Raw genomic sequence first — 27,481 nt, 5'->3', positions numbered from 1 at the left:
GAGATATTTACCTTCTGCAATATTTCAACCTGGGAAATCTGACTATTCTTTGGTGAGGTAGCACATATTTTAAGGGTCAGTTGACCAAATAGGAAGAATGTTGCTATAGCTTTGTGAGTCTCAATGAATGTGACTTATTCTCAATACAAAGTAACTTTCCTAATCTACTTGTTCTTTCCTCAATCTATTCTCCCTACTTTTTAGTGTTTATCAAAAATGATTATCTACATTGTGAACCTTGATTTGGATACAGGTTTTTGCCAAACTAATTTGTAGCACATTTTATGCATGATAAATCAAAAGTAAACACTCAAATAGTTTCTATACAAAGGTTTGTATGTTATCAATAAATTAATGACTCCTAAATAGCTAGTGTGGATATACTGGGATTGTATAGTTCTATGGAGTATGAATAGTTTTTGGTTTAGAAGATGACAATGCAACCTTTAACATATGACACCCAGGGTGACGATTTTCATCCATTTGTTTTCCCGTGTTAGCGTGCGGGGAATTACACAGTACACAGAAGAAAAGAGCCCTAGGCAAGCAGAGAGTGTAGAAAGGTAGGAAACGTAGGCCAATGGTAGCGTTAAATGTTTTGTTCTGCTGCATTTGCCCATGGACTAACATTTGATCAGTAAATAATATCAAAGGTCATTTCAAATAGAATGTCCATCTCTTCACATAAAAGTAAACTTGAAATCATTGAAGTATTGTTTTTAAAGCATAAAATAAAAAAATGAAAAATTCAAGTAAGTTTTACATAGGAGAAACTACAAAGTAACTGAAAATATAATGATATATATTACATTTACTCCTTCACAGAAGCAAGAATAAAGAGCTATTACTTTGAACTGCACTAAAATTACCTGTTCAATGACATTAACCTGCAATATAAAAGAACTATAAAGCTATTTTCTAAAGTTACTGCTTGTATTGTTCCTGTAGAAATTTCAATCTATTACTAAATATTGAAGTCAAGTATGACAGAGGAAACTGATCTTTTTCAGTAGTCAAAATAATTTTCTATGATACATTCTCCAAAAGCTTTATGGTTACTTTGAATATTTACTTCAGTTGCAGAATCTAAATCTACATTGATTTTATACTAACTGGAATTGGATTTATACTAGCAATACATGTAATGAAAATCAAGTATTTCTTTACATTGCCATGAGAAAATGAAACTGACTCATAAAATATTATTTAAAACAGTATCAATAAAACTAATTGAGACATTATAACTGAAAATTAAATTTGAATAGTGGTAGATATATTTTTATTTGAAAAATGTAAAATCACATATGTAATACATTTATAGTATATGAAAAGACATGAGAAGTATTGTAAGAGCAAGGAATACAGAGATTAAGGTAGAAGATTTTGGTGATTATATCATCTTATCACTTTAATATATAGCTTTGGAGGTGAGTAATCATCCACAATATGTCCTTAATGTTTTGAGATTTGCAAGGCTTAAGTCTAAAATTAAGCATTAGAAGAGTGAAAGCAAAGTGTATTTAACAGTATTTCGAGTTGATGGGAGGCATTAAAACATAGGCATGTGTTAATGTTAAATCTTATCCATTATTGCCTATTATGCTAATTTTTACAATTACGTATTTTTCCTTTTATTGAAAATAGATTTTTCTTTCTCAAATACTATATCTCTATTATGGTTTCCAGCACTCTGCTCCTCTTAGCTCCTCCCCACCTCCCCTCTGATCCAAGTCCATACCATTTCTATTTCTCATTTGAAAACAAACTTGCTTCTAAGAGACAGAAAAATATAATAAGCTAAAAAAAAATCCTAGCACAATGAAAAGGAAACAAATAAATAGAAGAAAAGAGCCCAAGTAAAAATCACAAGAAGTATAGATTCTATTTACATTTTTAGGTTTCGAAGTGTTAATTTGTTTTCTCTCACTGTTCATGTTTTCATATATTTCTGTAAAGGATTTATTCATTTCTATTATATTTATAAAGCCTACTTTAAGGTGCCTGTCTTGTGAGTCAGATGTGTTGCAATTCCCAGGTGTACTGTAGTAGGTTTGCTGGGTTCTAATGGAAACACATTTTCCAGACAGTTACTGTGTTCTTATTCTGGTGACAATACATCTGGCTTTGGTAAGGTGTTGATATCTGGTCTTTCCTTCTTGGGGGAGTGTTTAGTTCCTTGGATTCTGTTTGTTTCTCTAGGTCTCAGATTCTGTGTGTTCTTAAGGGTTGAGGGCTTAGATTCATGTTCTTCATTAAGGGAGTGGTGGTAGAAGACTCACTACTAGAATGTTAATGGTATACTTGCTGATACAAGTTACCACATTCTACTTATTACTTTTTTTTTTTTTTTTTTTTTTTTTGGTTTTTTGAGACAGGGTTTCTCTGTGGTTTTGGAGCCTGTCCTGGAACTAGCTCTTGTAGACCAGGCTGGTCTCGAACTCACAGAGATCCGCCTGCCTCTGCCTCCCAAGTGCTGGGATTAAAGGCGTGTGCCACCACCGCCCGGCTCTACTTATTACTTTTGACCATTAAATAATGGTATACTTTATTACCGAACATTGATTTTTATCTTGGTTCTTTTTATTAGTAATATCTAATAGAAAATATCCAGAGGCCTGGAAAAGAGAAACTTCATATAAATTAATCTTAAGTGGTAAGATTTATAACAATGAATACATACCAGATAAATAGCTGGTTAATACAAATGACCAATTAACAGTTTAAATTCTTGAAATGTACATGTAAGGGTGAATGGTGGGAGATAGGAAGGGATTTAATATTTTACTTCTGAACGTTGAAATGGGTTCATCATTGTACATCTTTTTCTTCCACCAGAAATATTTTAGCATGAAAATGGGAATCATTAAGTAGGAGTTCTTATTACAGAGTCTCTGTAAGAGACCCCCTCAGTTTATTTTGAAGACCTTATATTATTGCAAGAAAGTTTGAAAAATATCCTCGAAAATTAAGGAAGGAAAGACTGAAATCAAGGAAGGATGAAATTCTGATATGTTTATTTGATATCTAAATTGAAAAACTTGTAACATTTTATTTCTTAATTTACTAATGAGATGTGGGAGTATTTTCTTACAGTTGTTTTTTATAATTCTGTACTGAAAATCTTTCAAACACTGATTAGCCTTGATATTGTTTTTCTGCAAGTTTTCAGTCTTACTTCAAGGACTGCATTCTAGTTCTGATGGATATATATACATATATATATAATAAAATTATGAAATGGTTCTTTCATGATACTTTTCTATACATCTCACCCACCCAAGTCATCTCCTCTATTTTGTTTTGTCCTCAGTTCACTCAGGACTCCACACTATATCAAGCACATACAGAAATAGCATAAATAACACAATCTGAAGGGGGTGGTGAGATTGTTAGGAATGATAGTTAAGCTGATCTAACATTTACACTGTATACATATTGTAGAACATAGAAATCCTATTCTAATATGTCCATTTTCTTCATGTTGCACTACTAAGGATAATAAAGAAGACTGATTCCATACTAGCATCAGTATGTGATAGTTGGAGTGGCTAATGAAATACGATTGGTAAAATATAGTTTAAAAGAAGGATCATTACACATTATCTTCTCTTCATTTTCATTTGGTTTCTCAAAGTTGAAGTCCGTGCCCCAGGAAAGCATATAATGGCTTACAAATTTAAAAAAGTAGATATTATAATTTTAAACCTTTTAATTTTTCTATCTTTGGTTTCAAAATATCCCTATATCATTCTTCAAGACATAAGCATAGTTCCCTACTGCTCTATACATACGTAATTTAATTCATCATAAAGCAGGACCAAAGTGAAATTTTTGTGAACATTGGGAAACTGTATATAAACGTAGGATGGTATTCAATTCAGAAAGAAAGAATGATGGCTTGCTTACTGCCACAATGGCTTGACCATAGTTTTTGTCATAGAAGTGGGAAATTCATGACAGTTCCCCAATGCCTTAAAAACATAACTCTATCATCATTAACAAAATTACCATATATTTCAAGAAACTGGTGTCAACAGTGTAATGTGATGACTATTTACACAGGTGTAAACAGAGGTTAGAGAGGACAGAAAGGTGGTTTCACATTTGAGGCATCATTAGTTATTGCCTCATTGTGAAAAAATATGTAAATTGGACATAAGCACGTCAAGGGAGAAATAATTCATTCCTGCTTACAGATCAGTGTTACACTCCATGATAGCATGGCAATCATAAAAAGAGGAGGTAAGGGTACTTGGTCACATTACACCTGCAATCAATAAATGCTTGTGTTTAGTTCTTAATCTCCTGCTTTGGTTTAGCCCAAGATTCTAGCCCTCTACTGTCTGCATGTATGGGGGTCTCCAAAGGATAATGATCTTATAATATAAAATAAATTCAGTTTAAAATCAAAAGTACCCATAATCTTATGTAATTCAAACATAGCTCTCAAATTCAAAGCCAAAGTTTCAAAGTTTGGGGGCATAGATTCAGCCTTACACGCTACACAGAGAAGCAACCAAAGACCTTGACACCTCTGTTTCACCATGTCTTGCCCTCTGTATATTGTCAGTAACTTGTCATCCAGAAGTCAGAGGGCAGTAGTGAGTGTGGACTAGAGTTAACAGAGGGGTCAGCAAGGGAAACACTGGGCAGTTCTGTGGTAATGATAGTCAGGCACCAGAGCCGAAGACATTTAATTTAAACTGTCCTCAGCTGAGTCTGTTAAATTTTACTACTTAAAATAGATTACATAGTTGAGATGCTACCTCTCATTCTCACATTTAATTCAATAGCATCTCATATTTTAATTGAAAAACTTTGTCTAGTATATTTTATTTCCAACTTGAACTCATAATAAGCCATTAAATATTGCTTGCCTTAACTTATCTTTAACAAATATTAGTAAATGTGGGTCAGATCTGATATTTTTCAGTTACATAATAAAATACTCCATTCAAAATTTACTTAAAAATATATCTACATCCACAACTAGATGTGGCCCATGAAGGTAGTATTCATTTCTGTTTGAAGAGAGTTGTTACTAAGTAGACAAATCATAACTGTGGTGATGTATTTAATAGTAGAGCTGCTTATGTCCTATGTTAGAAAGAGTTCATAATAAAAACAGTCATTATACACAGCAATCTATTAGATTGGCCATTGTTCTACTTGAAATATCCTTATCAGAGGGGGTTCTTAAAACATCTGCAGTCAAAATCAGTGTTTTCTTTACAAATGACTCTATCTGATTTTTAATCTTTGTATATAGAAGTAGAACTATGAGAAGGTTTCCTACTTAAATTGAAATTAAAGCTCTTACTAAGTCTGTTGCAACATTAGGGCTTTTGAATGAGGAAGTTTATTCTTAATGCAGAAAGAAATGATTTCATATTTTGATGGAGATGGGTCTTATATTAATCTGTTGTTTTCATTGGTTAATTAATAAAGAAACTGCCTAGGTCCATTTATAGGCCAGCCCTTAGGTGGGTGGAGTAAACAGAGAGAATGCTGGGAGAAAGAAGCTGAGTCAGGAGTCGCCATGATTCTCCCACTCCAGACAGACACAGGTTAAGATCCTTCCTGGTAAGCCAGCTCGTGGTACTACACAAAATATTAGAAATGGGTTAGATCAATATGTAAGAGCTAGCCAATAAGAGGCCGGAACTAATGGGCCAGGCAGTGATTAAAAGAATACAGTTTCCGTGTAATTATTTCGGGGCATAAGTAAGCCATGTGGGCGGCCGGGTGCCGGGGACCTAGCCCTGCCGCTCTTATTACAACAATATTTCATCATTATTTTATTACATTAGTGAACACTTAAAAAGTTGGGCCAATTGTTTCCAGGAAACATTTGTGATGGTAACATGTGCCAAGCAGCCTCTTATTTTGCACGTGGTGTGACATTAATGGATGTGTAGAATGCTTTATGGAGATGGTTGTGATTGCAAAAAATAAGAGTTTTGTGCTCATATAAGAATTTATTTTTTCCAGAAAGTAATGCAAAGATCTTGCTGCTTGTCTATGTCCATCTTCTAACTGTTTGATTTATGATTTGTAAATAATTTACTATGAAGAATTTTTCTGTAAAAGGTACACCCATAAAGTCTCACTACCCACTCCCCTCAACAGTCATTGGACATGCCAAGGTGGACAGCAAGAAAGCCACAAGACCTCATTACTACAAAGAGCTGTAGACAACTAAGGAAAGCTGGAGGCAAGAGCAGTGGTCTTCCTAAGTGAAGAAAGCACCAATTGATTGTCTGATGTCAAATGATAAGCCTACAAACATATGAATATATATGGATTAAGCATGTTATATTTAGGTGTATATATATGTGTGTGTATATATACATTACATTTATATATGTAATAACAGTGAATTCAAATGCTATGAATATGAAGGAGAGTGGGAAGGTATATATGAGAAGAATTGGAGGGAAAAAAGAGAAGGAAGAAATGTAATTGTTTTACAACCACAAAAGAAAATAAAATGAATGAAAAGATCAAACTAATTCTGAAGTACTAACTTCTACTTGTTATGGTACATGCTCTAAGACTTTTGCTTTGCTTTATAGAAGCCTGGTAGTCCATTAATCTACTCCATGACTTGTAAATATGTCCTGACAATACTCTGTGCTTGTCACTGTAAAGTAAAAATGATACTTTTTCTCTAGGTAATTTTTAGTTTAGATAGCTGATATTACATTATTAGGTAATTGGAAACTTATTCAAAAATGAAAATAATTCTGTACTGTAGTGATATTTCATTTGTATTTTTATATAAAAAGCATGCTTGAAGTTCTGAGAGTTATAATAATTATAGCTTACCACATGCAAAAAGCAAGTTGTGATTGAAAATAAGCTAGTTTAGAATAACTTATTTGGAAAATAATAAGTTTGGACTCACCAAGATAGGATAGATATGGAATATTTTCTCTTAATTTGTCAAATAAAATGAAATAGACATGGTTGATGTACTTATTGCCTGTATATATTGTATATAGTCATTGTACTTACTGCATATGTTTTTTCTCAGATTAGTTATAGCCTTCCCTTTTTTATGTTACACTAAAGAGGGGATATGTAGTGATATTTCATTTGTATTTTAATAAGGAAAGCTTTCTTGTAGGTCAGAGAGTAAAACAGTCACACTGATGAGCTTTACAGACGAGGCAGTGGTGACACACCATGTAATCCTAGTAGCCACACTAGTATGCCATAAAAATCAGGAAGAAATGGTGCACATCTTTAATCCTAGCACCAGAAAGATATATAATATGGGAGGGGACAGCTATCACACGGAGTCTCATTCTGAGATTCCTGGAGACAGGATCGCCATTTCAGACTGAGGTAGAAGTAAGAACCAGTAGCTGGTCGTTTTGCTTTTTTGAACTTTAGATTGAACAGCAATTTCTGTTTCTGGATTTTTATAAATCATGTTACACAGCATACAATTGTAGAGTCTCTATAAACCTCTGGTAATCTTCCCTGTTACATATACATTATTTAAATGTTTTAATTTTTAAAGAATGAGCTTATTTTAGAGCATTGCTTTCTGATGCTATGTAGTATGATACAAATCTTGTCTGAATCATGGAACACATTTTCTGCAGTAAAATTTTAAAGATGTTGTAATTTCATTTATAGATACTGCATGACCTATTAAGTATTTAGGAATGTAAATATATTATTGTGAGTCAAGGTATCACATTTGTGTGTTCAGATAAGCTCATATGTAGTCATGTTTTAATAGCCTGTGTAGATAAATATTTAGGAATATCTGTCCACTTTGTCAAAGACATACATTTGAAATAAATTCCTAAGTCATCCTTGAATCCTTAAGGGACCACAGAAACTATTAGAAGAGCAGCAACTTTCTATGAAATTTGAATACTCCCAAAGAAAAGTCAGTATTCTTCTACACATTTGATCTGAAAACTCTTGTATATAGGGTCCTCTCTAGTATATTTTGTCTTTAGTTCATCTTCTGTGGGGTCTTGCCTTTAAATGGATTGTGGAAGTTCAGAGAAAACACATTTTGTGATTTGGGAGACAATGAGGAGCAAAATAATGGGGTCAGGATGAACTGAAGGCCAGAGATTCCTTGGTTATATTTCATGTCAAAGCCTTCATCATACCAGTGCATCATACTCTGTGTGTCATTCTCAAATCTTCAATACACATATAAAGTATAATAAGACACATAAATCCAGTTATTACTTATAAGATATATAGGCCAAAGTAGTATAACTGACCTCAATTTAATGGCAGTGGCCTCTGATAAATTCAGGTCCTTTAGAGTGACATATAAGCCTGGTCAATGGAAAGCAAAGTACAAAGTATTCTTTATGGCAGAGATATGGCACAAGAGATTTTTTTATTGTCTTCATTTTCTGACTCTAGTGCACATATGTGAAACACAAGAAAAAATATGGTCTTTAGAACATTGACATATTAGTATAAAGACCGTAAATACATACCTATAAGAATGTGAAAATGTCTAATTTATTATAACTCTCACATTGGAAGTGATAGATGTGAATGAAAGGTTACATTTTTACAAAGAATGAATATTTACAAAGCACAGAAATCAACATCAGTAGAGTTGACAATGCCGGTTTTGAAAGTCTGGTTTACAATATCATGTTTTGGAAAGTATAACATATAGGGCAGTGTTTTGATTTTTGTTTAATATTTTACTCTTATGAGTATATATCATATATCAATGAGGTTTTTTTTTTACAGAATACAACTACTATCTTAAAACAAATTGAATATATTTTACTCCATCCTTTCTCCTAGGAATAAGGTCCTTCTTTCCTTTTGCAAGCAGTTATCATTCTGAACAAAAATAAAAAAATCCATAATATAAGGCACAAGAGCAAATAATGCCATTGATATTCAGTGATTATTTTGATACACTGGTAAATAACTTTGTTTGCATTTTGTTGCTCATTTATGAGAATTTGAAGATTAAAATTGATATTCTTCACATCTTAAAAGAAGATTCTATGTTAAAGAAAACAATGATTGTAACATGATTCTGTATTATGATAATTCTACATTTATATTATTTCTAATATAATTATTATATATTATTTATAATATAATTATAATATAATGTTGAATTAATTGTTAATCATTTTAATGATTTTGTATATGACAAGCAGAAAATAACGTATAATGCAAATATTAATCAGTTTTTGTGATCACCAATTCTTGTTACCAGGGCATTTCTATCAATATCTGTATTAATGATAAAGAAGCTAGAGAGTAGATGTAGCTGCCTTCTCTCTAATGCTGATACACCGGCTTGCTTATTGAGATGCCTATTAGTGGAGATGAGGATAAATACTTTATGACAATTCATTTTGACTTTTTCATTTGGCTGTGTAGAAATGTATTTTGTGGTGTGTGGGTAGTCTAATGTTATGTACAGGAAAGGGATCAATAGTTAAAAAAAATCACAGTTGCTATTTAAAGTATAGCATGTGCGAGATAAGTCACATAGCCAAATTATTTATTCTTTCCCACACCAAATTTATGCTATTTAAAGTAACAAGTTTCATGTTTATTTGTTTTCGTTTTTTACCTAACAAGATTCATTCTTTCATGTACAATCTAGAAAAAGAAAAAAAGCTAAATCCAGATTATAATTTCATTTTTTTTTCTTTAGAGTGGTGAGGAACACTACTAGGGCTGCTCAGACACACGAAACACTCCTGGGATGTCAAATACATTCATTAGCTTTGATTAAGGAAATTATATTTACCTTCATAGGCGAGACGCAAGCTGTGTCAAACAAACTGTTAGCTTCTCCATTAAGACACTGAGATGACTAAGGAGAATGACCACATGTACTTAGTGCTCTAGGATTACGGATACTGGTGATGATGATTTTAATTTTATTGCTTCAAACACTGTAACATGATCCACTTGCTACCACAGATGACAATACCATATAATGCTAAAAGGAAATAATTTCTTCGAACGTTAACAAAAAGACAACTATACACTTTAACCTAATGGTCACAGTATATGATGTGGTGGTTGACCCCTTGTCTTCCCCACAAAGGGGAATTTTAAAGTCATCCACTATTTAATCCTGAAAAATTTGTCTTGTTCATAACTCTTTTTGCATTATAATGGATTTACAGTTATAGGGAGTGCTGGGGTTTAAAATAGGTCTCTGTATCTTTATTTTGCTCCTACATGCTTTATTTTGCTTATATAAAAAACTGTGCATCCTTTTCTCTAGTTAGTATGTCACATGTATGCTAAATTCTTTGGTCATTTACATAACCCAAGAGGATAAATATTTTTTTCTTTCACAAAAGCATTGCAATAACATGTTAATCCAGACTTGCCAACTCAACCTAATAGTGCATTAATATTTCATGTGAAAATTATAGTGACAAGATATTGTTTCAAATAGAAATTTTAATCAGATAAAAATTCATTGATTTTAGTATCATTAAGGCTACAGTCAAATATATGTGACAAAAATTCATAAAATGTATGGGTAAGGTGTTGTCTACCCTGATTATACTGTTACTTCAGACTCCAAATGAAACCCAAGGAAACTTAGAAATTAATTTAATGTTTTCTTTAAAATAAAAACTTTATTTCTTGAATGATACAGTGTCCTACAATAAAAGTATTTTGTTATTGCACAAATTCCCCTTAAACCAATTCTAACCTCTCATTTGGATTTTAGGTGCATTGACTTCATGGAATCACAGAGTAAATTATTACTACTTGAATATAACTTCTTTTTTTTTTTCATTTTTTTTATTTTTCCTTCCCTCCTCCCACTCCCCCCTCCCACTTACCGTCCCCCCTTTTCCCTTCCAGTCCTAAGAGAGGGCAGGGTATCCTGCCCTGTGGAAAGTCCAAGACCCTCCCCCCTCCATCCAGGCTTAGGAAGGTATGCATCAAAATAGACTAGGATCCCAAAAAGCCAGTACATGCAGTAGAAACAAAAGCCAGTGCCATTATCATTGGCTTCTCAGTCGGCCACAACTGTCTGCCACATTCAGAGAGTCCAGTTTGATCCCAGTCCAGCTGACTTTGGTGAGCTCCCATTAGTTAAGGCACACTGTCTCAGTGGGTGGATCAGCCCCTCGTGGTCCTGACTTCCTTGCTCATATTCTTCCTTCTTCTGTTCTTCCACTGGACCTTGGGAGCTCAGTCCAGTGCTCCAATGTGGGTCTCTGTCTCTATCTCCATCTGTCGCCGGACATAGGTTCTATGGTGATATTCAAGATAGTCATCAGTCTGACTATGGGACAAGGTCAGTTCAGGCACGCTCTCCTCCACTACCCAGGGTCCTAACTGGGGACACCCTGTGGACATCCGGGACCCCCTCTAGAGTCAAGCCTCTTGCCAATCCCACAACACCTCCTTTAATTAAGGTATCTTCTTCCCTGCTCCCATATCTGTTCTTCCTCCATCTCAACCATCCCACTCCCCCAAGCTCTCCCCAATCCTCCCCTTCTCCCTTCTCTCTCCCCATCTCCCCTTCCCCCCACCCCCACCTTCACCCCCATGCTCCCAACTTTTGCCTGGCGATCTTGTCTGCTTCTGATTTCCAGGAATATCTCTATGTGTTTTTCTTTGGGTAATCATTTCTTTTAAAAATTCATGTATTTAGTATTTTATAGCACGTATGTGTGTGAATGTGTGTATGTTTGTTTAGGTAATATAATGTGTGTGTGTGTTTGTGTGTGTGTGTTTGTGTGTGTGTGTGTGTGTGTGTTTACTAAGGTAAACTTATAGGACCTGGCACTTTCTTTCGCTTGTATAGGTCTGAAGGAAGCAATCTCAGAACATTAGGCTTGGTGGCAGACATCCTCAACTGCTAAGCCATATTGCCCCCTCAAACCCTTGGTTATCTCTTCTAATTTTTCTTCTTAAAATTAGTAATAATCTTTGTCAAAATCTCATAGCTGTTTGGAAAGTTATATTTTCATCATTTAACACAGTGTGAGTCAATAAATTCATAAGGAGAAATTTGGTTTCACATTTTGGTAATTTATTTATTTTTTTTGTTTTTTTTTATTTATTTATTTTTATTAATTTATTTAATTATTAAAGATTTCTGCCTCTTCCCCGCCACCACCTCCCATTCCCTCCCCCTCCCCCAATCAAGTCTTCCTTCCTCCTCAGCCCAAAGAGCAAGCTGGTTTCTCATTTTGGTAATTTAAAACTAAACTGAGTTCTGCTTGTTTATTTGAACTAAGGGTGTGGGTCCATCACCTTGAGAGGCTGTCAGAGCAATCATTTACTCAATGGATAGAAGTGAAAAGAAAGACAGGTGCCCATGATCCTTTCTAAACTCACAATCTCAAGTGACTACCCTCTTAATGGTACCTGTAAGCAACCCAGTCCCAAGAAACAAGACTTACTTTTATAGCTCTGTCAGAATACTTCAGTCCCCAATCATATTAAACAGTACCTAGTTATGTGCTTTGTTATTAGTTACATGTATTATTTCTGTTTAAAGATAAGCACATAGAGAACTTAATCTAAAGCCATTCTCATGACTCTGAATGACAATATAAACTTTCAAACACAATACCTAATGTGCACTAATTTTTGTTTAACATCACTAATGGCGTTGTTGATGTTTTAAGTAGGAAGTTCACCACCAATTATGCTCTAACATGGTTTATATTATGGCCTTTTTGTTTTCATAATAAATATTATAGCTTACAATATTTCTTCACGCATATTGTTAGCCCTTATTTTGTCAATACTTTGAGAGAGGTGGTCTTCTCCAGGGAAGAACACACTAATTGGTTCTTTTGTGTCACCCAGTGCACTCTGAAACACACATACAATTGACGTATTTCAGGTGTTTCCATAAAACCTGAAATTTGTCCTTTTAAGATCTATAAAACATTTTGTTGGAATTGAGGTGGGGATTGCCCTGAATCTATATATTGCTTTAGAGAGAATGGTCATTCTCACTCTCTTATTCCTAGTGATCTATGAAAGTGACATAATTCCATCTTCTGATATCTTCTTCAATTTCTTTCCTCAAGGTTTTAAAGCTTTTTGTCATAAGTTTTCACTTACTTGGCTATAGTTACGCCAAGACATTTTGTGTTATTTGAAGCCGTCGTGAAAGGTGTTTTCCCAAGATTTTTTTCCTCAGGCTGTTTGTCATTTATATAGGAAGACTGCTGCTTTTTATGAGTTAATTTTGTATTCAGCAACTTTGCTGAAAATGTCTATCAGCTGTAAGAGTTCCCTGGTGGAATTTTTAGGATCACTTACATATACTATCTTTTCATCTACAGATAAAAATAATTTGGCTTCTTCCTTTTCAATTTGTATACTCTTGATATCTTCCAATTCTCTTATTGTTCAAGCTAAAATTTCAAATGCAATACTGAATAAGTATGGATATCCTGGTCTTGTTCATGATTTTAGTGGAATTTCTTTGAATCAATTTAAATTAATGCCAACTATGGGATTGCTGGGGTAAACTGCCTTTATTATGTTGAAGTATATCCTTTGTATCCACAACCTCTTCAGGAATATTATCATGAAAAGATGATGGAGTTTGCAAAAAGATTTTCTACATCTGGTGGATTGATAAGGTTCTTTTTGTTTTTCATATGGTTGATTACATTTATCAATTAATGAGTCTCTTGCATACAACCTACTTGATCATAGCGGAAGATCTTTTTGATATGTTCTTGGGCTTAATTCACAAGAATTTTATTAGTATTTTTGAATCTACATTCATAATGCAAATTTGTCTGTAATTATCTTCCCTTGTAGAGTCTTTATGTGATTTGGGTATCAGGGTAACTGTGGCTTTGAAAAATGTATCAGATATTGTTTATTCTCTTTCATATTTGTGAAATTATTTGAATAATATTGTCATTAACTGTAATTCTGGTAGAATTGTGTACTAAAGGCATTTGTCCCTGGGCTTTTTTGTTTGATTAGAAAGCTTGTAATGACTGGTTCTATTTTGTTAGGGGTTCTAGGGCTTTTAAAATTGTCTGCTAATCTTTTTTTTTTTTTTTTTTTGGTTTTTCGAGACAGGGTTTCTCTGTGGTTTTGGAGCCTGTGCCTGTCCTGGAACTAGCTCTTGTAGACCAGGCTGTTCTCGAATTCACAGAGATCCACCTGCCTCTGCCTCCCAAGTGCTGGGATTAAAGGCGTGCGCCACCACCGCCCGGCTGCCTGCTAATCTTGATTAACTTTGGTAAATGGTGTGTGCCAAGAAAACACTTCATTTCTTTTAGATTTTCCAATGTTTTGAAGTACATAGGATTTTAAACATCTTTATGACTCTAGATTTTCACAGTCTCTGTTATGTCCCTATTTTATCTCTAACTTATTAATTTTGATATTCTGTTCCACCTTCTAGTTTATTTCAGCAAAGATTTGTCAATCTTATTGGTTTTTTTAAAGAACAACTCTCTGTTTCATTGATTCTTGGTATTTTTGCATGTTTGTATGTTATTCACTGCAGACATAAATTAAATTATTAAATTAATAATTTATTAATTAAATTAAAACATACTATCTACTCCTTTTGGGTATGATTTCTTCTTTTGTGCTTGAGTTTTCAGTTGTGTTGTTAAATTACTAGTATAAAATATCTTCATTTTTTTTAATGTAGGCACTTAATGCTATGAACTTCCCTCATAGAACTACATTCATTGTGTTGCATATGTTTGGGTATATTGTGTATATATTTTCTTTTTATTTTAGAAAGTTTTTTATTTTTTAAGTTCTGTCTTCATCCACTTTTCATTAATTATCAAGTTCTTCCATGAATTTGTAAGGTTTCTGCTGTTGTTGAAATCCAGTTTAATCTGTAGTGGTCAGATAAATGGTGGTGTTTCAATTTTCTTCATAATATGATGACTTGCTTTGTGTCAAATTATGGTAGGATCATTTGGTTTATAATGTCTGTTAGCACCAGCATTTTTATGTTTAGTTTTATTACAATGATCTGTTTTTTGTTGTGAGTAGGATATTGAAGTCTCCCGATCTCAGTGTGTAAGATTCATTATTTGACTTAAGCTATAATAGTGATTCTTTTATGAACTTTGGTGCCTGTATGTTTGGTCCATGAATGTTAAGAATTGTAATGCCCTCTGAGCTTATTCCCTTTGATGGGAATGTAGTAGCCTCTACTATTTCTTCTGATTAGTTTTGCTTTGAAGTCTATTTTGTCAGATATTAAAATGGCTACAAGAGCTTGCTTTATGGTCAATTTGTTCAAAATATCTTTTCCATCATTTGCTCCCAGGTAATGCCTAGCCTTGATGTTAAAATGTGTTTATTTGATGTAGCAAAAGGATGGCTCCTCTTTTCCCATCCATTCCATTAGTCTGCATCTGTTTACTGAGGAACTGACACCATTGTTTTGAGAGATATCAGTGAGCATTGCCTGTTGACGCCTGCTTTTGTTATTGTGTGTGTGTGTTTGTGTGTGTGTGTTGCCTCTTTAGATTGCTGGTTTAGAATTACCTATTTTTTATGTTTTTGATGTCATTAATATCTATAGGATCTCTAGCACATTCTATATAACTAGAATAGTAGATATTGCTTAAATTTGGTTTTATCACAGACTGACTTATTATTTTTTCCATCTGTTCATTCCCTTCTGATTTTTAGATTTTCTACAGAGAATTCAGGTGTAAATCTAATAGATCTGCCTTTATGTGTTACTTGGTCTTTTCCCCTTGGAGCTTTTAGCATTCCTTCTTTGTTCTGTACCATTACTGTTCTGATTGCTATGTGCCAGGTGACTTTCTTTTCTGGTCAAGTGTATTTGGTGTTCTGTCCATTTCTTATACCTTTATAGCTATCTCCTTCTTTAGGGTAAGGATATTTTCTTTTGTTATTCTTTTTAAAATATTTTTTCTGCCTTGGGCCTGAATTTCTTTTCTTTCATCTATTCCTATTATTTTCAGTGTTTGCCTCTTCACAGCGTTCCAAAATTCCTGGATGTTTTGTGGCAGAATATTTTTAGATTTAACATCGCCTTTTCCCTGATGTATCCATTTCCTCTTTTGTGTCTCCACTGCCTGAGATTCTCTCTTCCATCTTTTGCATTCTGGTGGCATGACTTGCTCTGAGATTCATGTTGTGTTTTTAAATTTTTCATTTGTAATTAATTTATCACGATTGGCTTTTCTTTTTTGATTCTATTTCTCTTTTCAGGTCATGAACTGTTTTATTCATTTTATTTCATTGGTTGTGTTTCAATATACTTCTCTTTAAGAGATTTATTAATTTCTTCTCAAGACTTTGAGGATTTTCATAAAGATTATATTAAGGACTTCGTACTGTGTTTCTGCTGTTTCTGTTCTCAGGACCTATAATACAGTAGGATTGCTGGACTTTAATGGACCATGCTGTTCTGCCTGTTGCTAATTGTGTTTACAGGCATTTGGGTTTGGGAAGATCACCATTCTAGGTGCTAGTGTCTGGTCTTATCTTTTTGGGGTTGGTGTTTTGTTTCCTGTTTTTTGATGTCATCTCTATTTCTTAGGTGTATGTAATGACTCTGTGTTTTCTTTTAAGAGATCTTGTGAAGTATGGCTACTAGGGTTCCTGTGTAAAATAATTTTTTAAATATTGAGGGATGCAGATGTGCGGGGGTGTGCAAGTGGTCAACAGATGGGAAGAAAGCAGGGTGTCCCACTAGGATCTGCTTATTACCCTGGGAATGGGGGCACAGAGTTAGGAGAAGCCATTACAGGTAGTCTGCTATGTCTGAGTGTAAAACTGGGAGACTAGATTTGAAGGAGAGGAAAGAGATTAAAGATGTGAAGCTCTCCTACCTGCTTGCCTGGCCTGTTGCAACTGGAGGGAAATAGGATCTCTCTCCATCTCACCTGGGGCAGGGGTGTGTTTCTTGGCAGAGATGCCCAGTGCTTGTAAGCTGGGCTGAGCTTCTTGTCATCAAATCTTAGAAAGTTCATATGGGGAAAGGACCTCTGTTATGTCCAGATGAGGAACTCTCTTAGTCTCTGGCAAGATAATCCTAGCCTACAGGTCCTTAAGAGCTCTACTGGTCCTTTCTACAATGGTTTGTCCCTGTGGATTGTAAGAGATACTAGTGGTATTGGAAATCTTCCAGGATCCCAGAAAGTCATTGAATTATTGAAAGACATATAGGCAGGACCATGCACACACACACACACACACACACACACACACACACACACACACTTACAAATAATTAAAATAAGATAAATATTATAAAATGTAATAATATTCTACTGAATATATGTCACATCTACCATACATCTATCTATCCATTTATCTATCTATCTATCTATCTATCTATCTATCTATCTATCTATCTATATCTATCCATCTATAATCTATCTTACCTATCAGTCTGTTAGTATATAATTAAGTTGCTTAGCCAAAGAAAGGTACTAAAGAGTCAAAAATAAGTAATGGGGGAAATAGAATTTGGGGAAGATAACAGAGCTTTAACAACAATAGCTCCTGGATTTTTGATCTTCTTCTGTCCCATACCAGGTGGCTCTTCTGATATCAGACACAACTCTTAATTTTTCTCCTCACAACATACTTGGCTTTAAAGAAAGAGAGAGCATGCTGCAAATCCAAAGCTCTGTTTGATTTTTAATTGAGTCAGGATACAACTTTTCTAAGTAAAGAGATATAGATGCTTAGTTAGTAAGACCTAATATGTGACAGGTACTAGGGCTCAGTCCTATGAGTTTTTATTTGAATCTGAAAAGGCCAGGGTGACATCAGGGATGGGATAGGAGGAGGGAACTTCATGGGGCTGTATCTTTATTGGAAGTAAAGGGAGCCCTGCTAAGATCTCGGTGGTTTTCTTTGGCAAGTGATTGTTAACTTGTTTGGTATTATATCCAAAATGATAGTATCTGATAAACCATTCAATCCAGGGATGTCCAGGAGACTAGTAAGTCAGGTCCAGCTAATCTCTAGAAGTCGTTTCCCAAAGAAGAGGCTGAACAAAGCTCCAACTAAAGGCATGTCTCAATCAAGGACTCCAGGATGACCCACAATGTCCCATGAATCTAAATACTTTTCACACAAGTTTTACAGAAAATATTATTTTATCCCAAAGCAATCTCACAGTTTCCTACAAAACTAATCTGAAAACATAGAGTAATTTGTCTTTTGTCTACATTTTCAGTATAAACCTTAACACTTTTGAAACTAAGGGATTCCTGACCCATGTTCACGTTTGTGAAGGTGAAAGTGCTGAGGTGCACATTTCCTCCCCATACAACTGATTCAATGGTTTCTAGAAAGAGCTTCTCTATACATTGACAAATAAAGGGTCACATGTACTTTACCATATTATTTAGTCATTCTACTCTTTCGGTGTCTGGAAAATAAGCACAGCCAGGCAGATTGCAAGCGCACCTCCTCAGGTGCATGGCTTGCTTTTTGTCCTCCAACAGTGCCAGCACATGGCACAGGGGACTGGCCCTGAGGCTGTGGATCCGGAAGCACCAATTGAGAAGCCCAAGTGCCAGCTGCACCAAATTGAAGATCAGCCCCAGGTACCAGAGGGCATAGAACACCAATAGCAATATGAAGCTCTGTGCCAGATGCCCCAGCAGCCCAGGCAAGTCCACACTTAGTGCATTGCCTAGGGCTTTGGACTCAGAGTAGCCTCTGGCCAGGCCACCACTGGCCTCTGGGCCCTTATTTCCCATGACACTATTAACCAGCCATGCAGCTCACTTCTCCCTGCTGTGGTGAATGTGGCACTCCCACAGATAAAAGATCACTCTAGTCTGCATGTCAGCACCTCAGGTAAACAGCAGGTGTTCAATGGTCAACATGGGTGGGAAACTTTATTATTTCTACTATTATATCTACTGATTAGTGGGGAACTTCTGGGATTCTTTAGACCACAATCATTTGCCCACACTGTGTCTCCAGATAACAGATGGTGTTCAGATGGAGGTCAGTCCTTATCAGAGTTCCTGGGAGAACCAAAACAGAAAAAGAAAGTGAGCCTTCCTAAATGGATGGGCAGACAAATATGACAGAAAACACAAAAGAAGGAAAGGATACAGCAAGCCAACAGCCAACATCAAATGAAATGGAGAGAAACTCAAAGAGATTCCATTAAAATCAGGAACAAGACAAGGCTGTCCACTCTCTCCATATCTATTAAACATTGTTCTTAAAGTTCAGTCTATAGCAATAAGACAATAAAAGGAGATCAAGGGGACTCAAATTGGAAATATAACCCCAGCAGCACAGACACTGAGAGCAATAATAAATAAATGGGACCTCCGGCAGCTCCAGAAAAAGAGGAGAGAGAGAGAGAGAGAGAGAGAGAGAGGATGATGAGCTGCAGTTAGGCTACCCGATTCCCTGTCCGAAGTCCACTTTATTTTAATTTAATATAATGACATCAATGATGAGTAGTGTGTTAAAGGTTCATTTAAAACAGCTGGAATCACTTTATTGTGGTTTAAGCATGTCTACTCTCTCTCTCCCTCCCTCTCTCTCTTTCTCTCTCTCTCTATTATCCATTACAAACATGCACACGCACACACACACACACACACACACACACACACTGAAGCAATTTAATATATTATTTTGAATAACCAGCAAGAACATCTGTGTTCGTGTCAAATCCAATGTTCTGCTAATGAATTGTCAAGCCCTGATATTTCACTGGAGCATTCACGTACGATGCACCTAGGTCATTTGACATTTGATTTGAAATCATATGATACCATTCTTAAACCCCTTTCAAGCTCTTTCAAAATGCTTTAAAGGATTAGCAATCTTCCTTGCTTTTGTAAATATGTAATTGTAAAAGATGTGTTGAAACATCAAGTTTTAATAGGATTTGTAGACAACAATTTAACTTGGCATATTTTCAAAAGGCACTTTGTCTACTTATCACTCAACTTCATCTCTTTCAGGTAAATATATTATAAACTTAACACAAAAATATTTAAGTGACATTTATGTTGTTTCATTAATGAATATTAAAGATGGATTAGATTATATGCTATGTTTATACTTGGAACATTGCAGAGAGAGTTTCTTTGTGTAACATATAGTTTGTAAGGAGTAGTTTATGGTATTATAACCTCAAATGATAATAATGCACAACAGAATTTTATTTAAGACATGAGCTTACTCTTTTCATTATCTGTATGTTTGTATCTGTGTGGTTTCTTACAGCTGTTATTTCAAGAAATCAAGAAGGTCCAGGAGAAATGGGAAAGGCTGTGCTTATTCCAAAAGATGACCAAGAGAAAATGAAGGAATTGTTTAAAATCAATCAGTTTAACCTCATGGCCAGTGACTTGATTGCCCTTAACCGAAGTCTGCCGGATGTGAGATTAGAAGGGTAAGTTTGCATGTGCTGTGAAATCTTGTGTGTTATTAAATTCCATGTCTCATGACTTCTGCTCTGACTGTATGAGTTTTATACCAACTTGGTTCTTGCTGATTATCAAACAAATAACCATCCTTGGCTGAGAAATATGAAGTATTTTCTTTTCAGATAAAGCCAAATACATTACTTGGAAAGGCATTGAAGATTCCAAAGACTACTAAGCTTTTAATCCAAAAAGGTCATCTTTGTTTTACTCTATCTTTCTGAATACCAAACATGGTATTTCATAAGTTTTTTTTTATATAAATTTCTAAGAATGCATCATAAGCTTCATTTGGAAAAAATATATACAGGCACAAAATTAGCCAACTTATTGCATACTTCTTTGTCTCTTTAAAATAACCTGATTGCTCTTTGGACTAGAGAGGGAGGGGGAAAGGAATGGAGGGAGGATGAGGGAAATGGGAGGAGGCTGAAATTTTTTTTTCAATAAAAAAAATTTACTCTTGGGCATGGTTATAGCTGGTGATGATGCACTTGCCTAATATTATCAAGGTCTTTCATTTAATTTTACATACTACTATGCAAATTATTTATTATTGGTTTTAGCAATTTATACTGTTGTATTTAAATGCTTGTTCAGTTTTCATTAATGGAAGATAAATTCACTTCTTGAAAAATTTATGTGACAGACTGTAAAATGCTCTACATAGCTAAACATATTTTAAATTTAAGAAATAAAGATCAGAATATTTAGTGCTAGTTTTATCACCCTATAGTCTTTGTAAAACATTCTCAGCAATCAAAAATTATATGTTCTGAAATTTTAGGAAGTTGTCAAGTTTTCAAATACATTGCAGATCACACTTCCATGTAAATAGGGTTTTTTTTTGGGGGGGGGGGTCAAGACAGGGTTTCTCTGTAGCTTTTGGAGCCTGTCCTGGAACTAGCTCTTGTAGACCAGGCTGACCTCAAGCCCCCAGAAGTTTTCCTGCCTCTGCCTCCCAAGTGCTGGGATTAAAAGCATGCACCACCACCGCCCGGCTCATAAATATTGTTTTTTAGCTACACAATGATATCCTTTAAGTAAAATCATTTTAATGCCAGTAATATTTGTCACTAATAACAGACTTTTTCATTAATGCATTTTGATAATAACAATATATTTACTATTCGTGTATTTTTTTTTTCTTAATTGGTTTGAATGAAACTGAAACCTTATTAAGGTTCTAGAGCTGGTGATTATTACAGGATTCCTTTGATGAACAAATGAATGGCTCCTCATATCACTATATTGTTCTAAAATGTCTCTTTCAAGAAAAGAATAACTTTGGCATGGTAACATATCTGTAAATCCATCATTTGGGAGAACAAACAAAGATGATATCAGGTTTGAAAACAGCCTGGATCTAGGTAGAATTTTCCAGCCAGACTTGGACACTATGAGGACACAGTGTTTCCAAAACTCTATGAAATATGGAGAAATGCAGAAGTCATCACCTAGCATAACACTTTGGTGACTCAGCAAATAAACATTGGGTATTAAATGAATGCATAGTAACTTTCTAAACAGATTACATGTATTTCTGTGTTTGCATTTGTATATATATATATATATATATATATATATATATATATATATATAATTTACTCATGTGTTTACAAGCATATAAATCCTTGTAAAGACATGAGTAAATTATTTTCAGAATAGATTTGTGCATGATAGATGCCAATTATTATTGGGTTACAGTATTGTGTTCATATATTTGTTTTATAATACATGATATGTAAATGTCATATTTCTGGATTTTAGAAAGCAAAGTAATTGTTTTCAACTTTTAAAATAGTTACTTCTAGGTGTCATAAATTTTGTAACAGATCTATAATTCCCTAATGTAAAGAAACATATTTGTTGGTGAAAAGGAGAGGTGACAAAGAGTTGCAGAGTCTACAATTAAGATATTTTTAAGCAATAAATACTTGATAATATCGAAACTGTGGAACATTCCAACATGAATAAATAGAAAGTTTACATTATTTGTCATAAAATCATATAAAGTACTATATTTAGAAGGTTATTATTACATGACATTGTGAGAGTTAAAAAAAATTTCAGTAAAAATTAGGACAATTTTACAAATGAGCCATTAAAACAAAACAAAAAAGATATGGAACCTAGTCTGAGCAGAGGGTGCAGCTGTTTGGAAGTCTGTACACTAACCTAACCCACAGGCAGTCTTCTAGAGGCAGCACTGATGGGGGAGTTCCTTCTGAGTTGTGAGCTCTTCTCCTGTAGCCCTGAAGGAACACTGTATGAATGCATGGCATGAGACAACTTTTATAAATAAAGTTTGCATTAACTATAAAAAAATTCAGGAAATAAGAGTGAAGTACATAAAGTTCAGTTTTGATATTTCCTTCTCTCACATTGTGTGTCAGTGACAGAGATGAGATATTTTCAGAAGATCCTAGACAAATCATTGTGTGTGAAAGTTCTTGGTGATGGCTGAATGGATTCTTGAGTGTCTTAATATACCAGTATCAGGGAATAATTAAATTTTAATTCTTACCACAAGTCAAGTATCCAAATTTTTTTCTAAAAACAGAATTAAATTTATATTCATTTGATCTAGAATATAAAATTATAAAATATTTTTATAATTTTACAATATAAAATTATAAAATATGAAATTGTTTAAGATTTCATTAGTCAAAGTCCAAAATTTTTAATTTATTAGTTTGTAAATGTGTATTTATTTCTTTTACATCCCAACCACAATTTCCCCTTTCTCCTCTTATCCCAGACCCTTCCCCCAGTCCTACTCCCTTCTGCACCCTCTTTCACTTCTCCATTCTTTTCAGAAAAGAGCAGACCTCCCACTGATATCAACAAAACATGGCATATCAAGTTGCAGTCAGACTAAGACCCTCCACTTGTATTAAGGTTGGGCTAAGCAACCAAAATGAGAAATAGGGTCCTAAAAGTCAGCAAAAGAGTCAAAGACAGCCCCTGATCCTGTTGCTTGGAGTCCCAAAAGTTTGAATTGGCCATCTCCTGTGACTAGGCAAGACTTCCCTAGGAGGAATTGGGGTACTAAACCAACCACATATCCTTTGATCTACTGACTGTCGTGCCTATGAGATGTACTGTAGTAAGGGTGGCCCAGAGGTGAGAGTGACCAACTTATAACTAGTCCAGCCTGAGACCCATGTCATGAGAGTGAACCCATCAGAACCCAGAGGTTGGATGGCCCAGAGGCCTAGAAGAGAACTAAACATGGCCAAAAAAAAAAAAGTCAATGTAATTATGTATGATGATATTATGCTATACTCCTAGATTGGTACCTAGCCCAGTTGTCATCAGAGAGGCTTCATCCAGGAACTGATGGAAACAGATGCAAAGACCCACAGCCAAATAATAGGCAAAGCTCAGTGAATCCTGCCAAAGAGGATTGTAGGAACCAGAGGAGTGAAGGACATCATGAGAAAACCTGCAGAAACAATTAACCTTGGCTCATAGGAGTTCATAGACACTTAAGAGCCAACTAGGGAGCATGCATGTGACAAAGTCAAATTCCCTTTTGATTGTATCATAATAATATATAGCGCTTGACTATATTTCATCACTAGAATGCTTTCTTGACATAATTGAAGTTCTAGATTTATTCTTGAGCTCTTCAAAACTCAAGAATGGAGGACAGAAGGAAAGAACTAATATCTTAAATTACCCATGCAAATAATAAATTAGTAGTTACCCACATGGATATGAAGTGATTCATCATGTTCATGCATATAACTTGTATACTTAAATAATTTTCTGAAAAATCTTCTCTTGTGTTTGTGAAGAGCTTAAGTTCCTACATAGAAATGAAGAGTCTAATAAATTCCTTCACATATCTATTCTATTACAATCGACTGTTTAGAATAAATTGTCAACATTATCTAAAAATAAAATAACCATGTTTACCTTGAATGTCAATCGAAAGTACATTTACAGTTGAAGTTTGTGAAGCTTTCTCAGTCAATAAAGGTCTTGCCTTAACAGCACAGCCACTGCAGTTCTATCCCCAGGATATATCTAAAAAGATCAGAATGGCAGCATTTGTGTTCAATCAATTACAATACTGGGTAAGGAACATAGGTGTCCCCAGGGTAGAAGCAGGTGGATTCCTGAGGTTCTTCAGGCTCGCCAGCCTATCTTAATTACAGAGCCCCAAAGTCCTGGTGGGAGCCCCTTTCTGTTGATGCTCATTGGAGACCTGTATGTAACAACATGACACATTAGAGCTAAATTCTCATTCAATGGACATTTACACATTTATATTGCACTAACTAATATATTTAATTTGTCAGTAAATTACCCATATTTTTATATTATACTAAAGTATGTTGAGATAAAAAATAATCACTTAACCCACAGTATGTGTGTATTTTAAATACAATAAAATACTGCCTTCAGGACATCTTTGAGATTTGTCTCATAATAGATATAAACACATAAAGAAAATTCCCAACAGTTGCGCCCGTCTGTTCATTTTTCTTTAAGTATACTGTACATGTGTGCACTTGTGCGTGCGCGTACACACACACACACACACACACAGGAAGAGTTGCTAAAATTCTGAGTTAGAATGTTGAAAAATATTAGACTGACATGAATTTAAGAATCAAATGCCTTTGTTTCAAGGAATTAAATAAATAGATGTCATTTTGTTCATTTTTAATCTATTCTTTCTGTTAATATTTGTAGACGTGGGGTGAATAAAAAAACCTCTTGAGTGGTACTAATATATTATTTGGATCACCAGTTCCCTGGAATTACAACAAATCTACGAAAAAAGAGTAGAGATTAGAGAAGAGATGCCTCTTTAATAAATGTGATTTGAAGAAGCTGCATATACCTTTAAGCACATACATGCTATACCTTCTTTTTAATAATCCACAGAAGAGCCGAGTGGTGATGGCACGTACTTTTAATCACAGCTCTGGGGATGCAGAGGCAGATGGGTCTCTGTAAATTCAAGGCTTGCCTGGTCTACAGAGTAAGTTCCAGGACAGTCAAGGCTACAATAGAGAAACCCTGTCTCAAAAAACAAAAACAAACAAAAAATAATAGGTAATAATCTATAGAGTGATCAAATACTTTACTTATATTAAATGAAATAAAAATAAACATGTATATTATTCCATTACTTTATAAAATATGTGCTTATGTTAGTATGCATAAGAATGGAAAAAATCCACTTTTTTTTTTTTTACGAAGACAGTTCAAAATCCAACGATACCACATTTTTTTTTTTAACTAGCTTTTTTGGAAGTAGAGGAAACAATGAGTCTGATGGTGGCCAGTGTGCTAGGAACAAGATTCCATTCTACCATGAGGATGGAGGCAGAAAGGAAATTGTTCTTTAATCATGGAGGAAATCATGTAATCTTAAGACATACTCCATGCCTCACATCTGCTTCTTAGCAGCTCATTATTTTTCTTAGCCACAGACTCTTTTCGCTGCTTAGACCCACCAATCAGTCAATCAGCCAACCAGCAAATTCCTGTTGTTAAACTAATATAGATAGCCTTTAGAGCAACTAAATCATAAGGCTGGGCTTGATGAACAATGAAAAACAATTATTAGTTTAAACACTAATTATGATGTTTTATGAGCATTTTTATAATTGGAAAAAATGATGCATACAGTTGCCCTAATTCTTAATGATATACATATGTAAAATATTTCAATTCACTATATTGTATTGTTATTCTGTGGAATTTTTTATGCCCTCTAGCTACTCTTTTAGATTGAAGAAGACTTTTAAGGTTCCAACTTCTCTTTCTATTCTGTGATTATTTTGGAGTAAGACATTAACTGTTAATGTTGATTGAATATTTATTTGAAAAGCTCCAAGCAATTGAAAGAAACCGGCAAAGCTCTAAACTAGAATGCAGATATTAACAACACTCTTAAGGACTGGTATTGAGCTACTTGAAGGTTATAATGTAGCTGGCATTTATATATAGTTCATGGGGAAAATGAGGAAAAAAGGGAATTCATTGCAAGCATTTATATCCCAGACCAACTAACTTCTTATACATGCACACTTACTAACTGATAAAGAGCGATGACAGGAATTAGCCGAAGAAGACCCGTGGCATACAAATTTTGAGTAAGTTGTTTGCAAAGGGTAAAGGGTTTATTTACTCCCTTAGATATAAACAAACCATACTATATATTTTTCTGTGTTCAGTCTCAGGAGTGTCTGCCTGTTCATATAGATTGTCTTTCCTATCAATTAAAATATGATAAATGTAGCAGTGACTGCACAAAGGAGAATGAGAAAATGAGAATATTAATTGGATTTTTGATCTCTCTTCCACATCTTTTCTTTTTAATTTGAGAATTACTGTAACTCTCGTATGCCGGTGAATTTTTTCTTGTAAAAATAATAATGACTATTATAACACGCTGGCATATGTGCTCATGTGTGGAATTAATTTCATTACTCAACTTATCAACTTACCCTTTCCTTCTCCTTGCCTCACCTCTCTCTGTGTATTACCTTTCTAATAGTAATTCTATTATCCTGTAAGTGTTCTTTCAAATGAAAAACTAGTATAAACCTGTTTATTCATGGTTTGGGAACACATTTTATTGCCACTTTAGTCATAAAGCCTGCCACATAACCTCATTTACACTCAACTAGCTTTCAACTACCTCCATGTATAAGCCAGTTTTTGACTTGCTGTTAATCTTTAATGACGATTATAAAACATACGAAACATAAAGCCATCCTATGTGTTCTTCAATGACAGTTAAGTAGCAGTGAGGTTAAAGGAGTGTCAAAATGTGCTAGCTCCAAACATTCAACTTTATGACTAAGATCAATTTTACCTGCTCGTGACTGAGAAAAGGGTCTTGGAGAGAGCAGGGTACAGGGAATATACTTAAACATAATAAAGGCAATATACATAGGGGACGTTGAGCCTAGTATGCGCGATCCTAGAGAAGCTAATTAAGAAGGTGAACCCATAGAAAAACATTTAGGCCATGAAAGGAGACAGAGACAAAGACTCATATTGGAGCACCGGACTGAAATCTCAAGGTCCAAATCAAGAGCAGGAGA

General features: G+C 34.6%; 1 protein-coding gene across 4 annotated transcripts in view; it reads left to right on the top strand.

Annotated features, from left to right (window-relative positions):
- Window positions 1-27,481, top strand: part of Galnt13 (polypeptide N-acetylgalactosaminyltransferase 13) — a 458,666-nt gene that overhangs the window by 163,882 nt on the left and 267,303 nt on the right. For all 4 annotated transcript variants that reach the window (XM_057755642.1, XM_057755643.1, XM_057755644.1 and 1 more), the window contains one exon: window positions 20,206-20,374. In XM_057755642.1, coding sequence (XP_057611625.1) covers window positions 20,206-20,374 — 169 coding nt within the window. The remainder of the gene's footprint in view (window positions 1-20,205; window positions 20,375-27,481) is intronic.

The sequence above is a fragment of the Chionomys nivalis genome, chromosome 22, assembly GCF_950005125.1.
Source record: "Chionomys nivalis chromosome 22, mChiNiv1.1, whole genome shotgun sequence".
NCBI classification, from domain to species: domain Eukaryota; kingdom Metazoa; phylum Chordata; class Mammalia; order Rodentia; family Cricetidae; genus Chionomys; species Chionomys nivalis.
The sequence above is the reverse complement of the archived record's forward strand: the minus strand, read 5'-3'. Positions and strand labels throughout refer to the sequence as shown.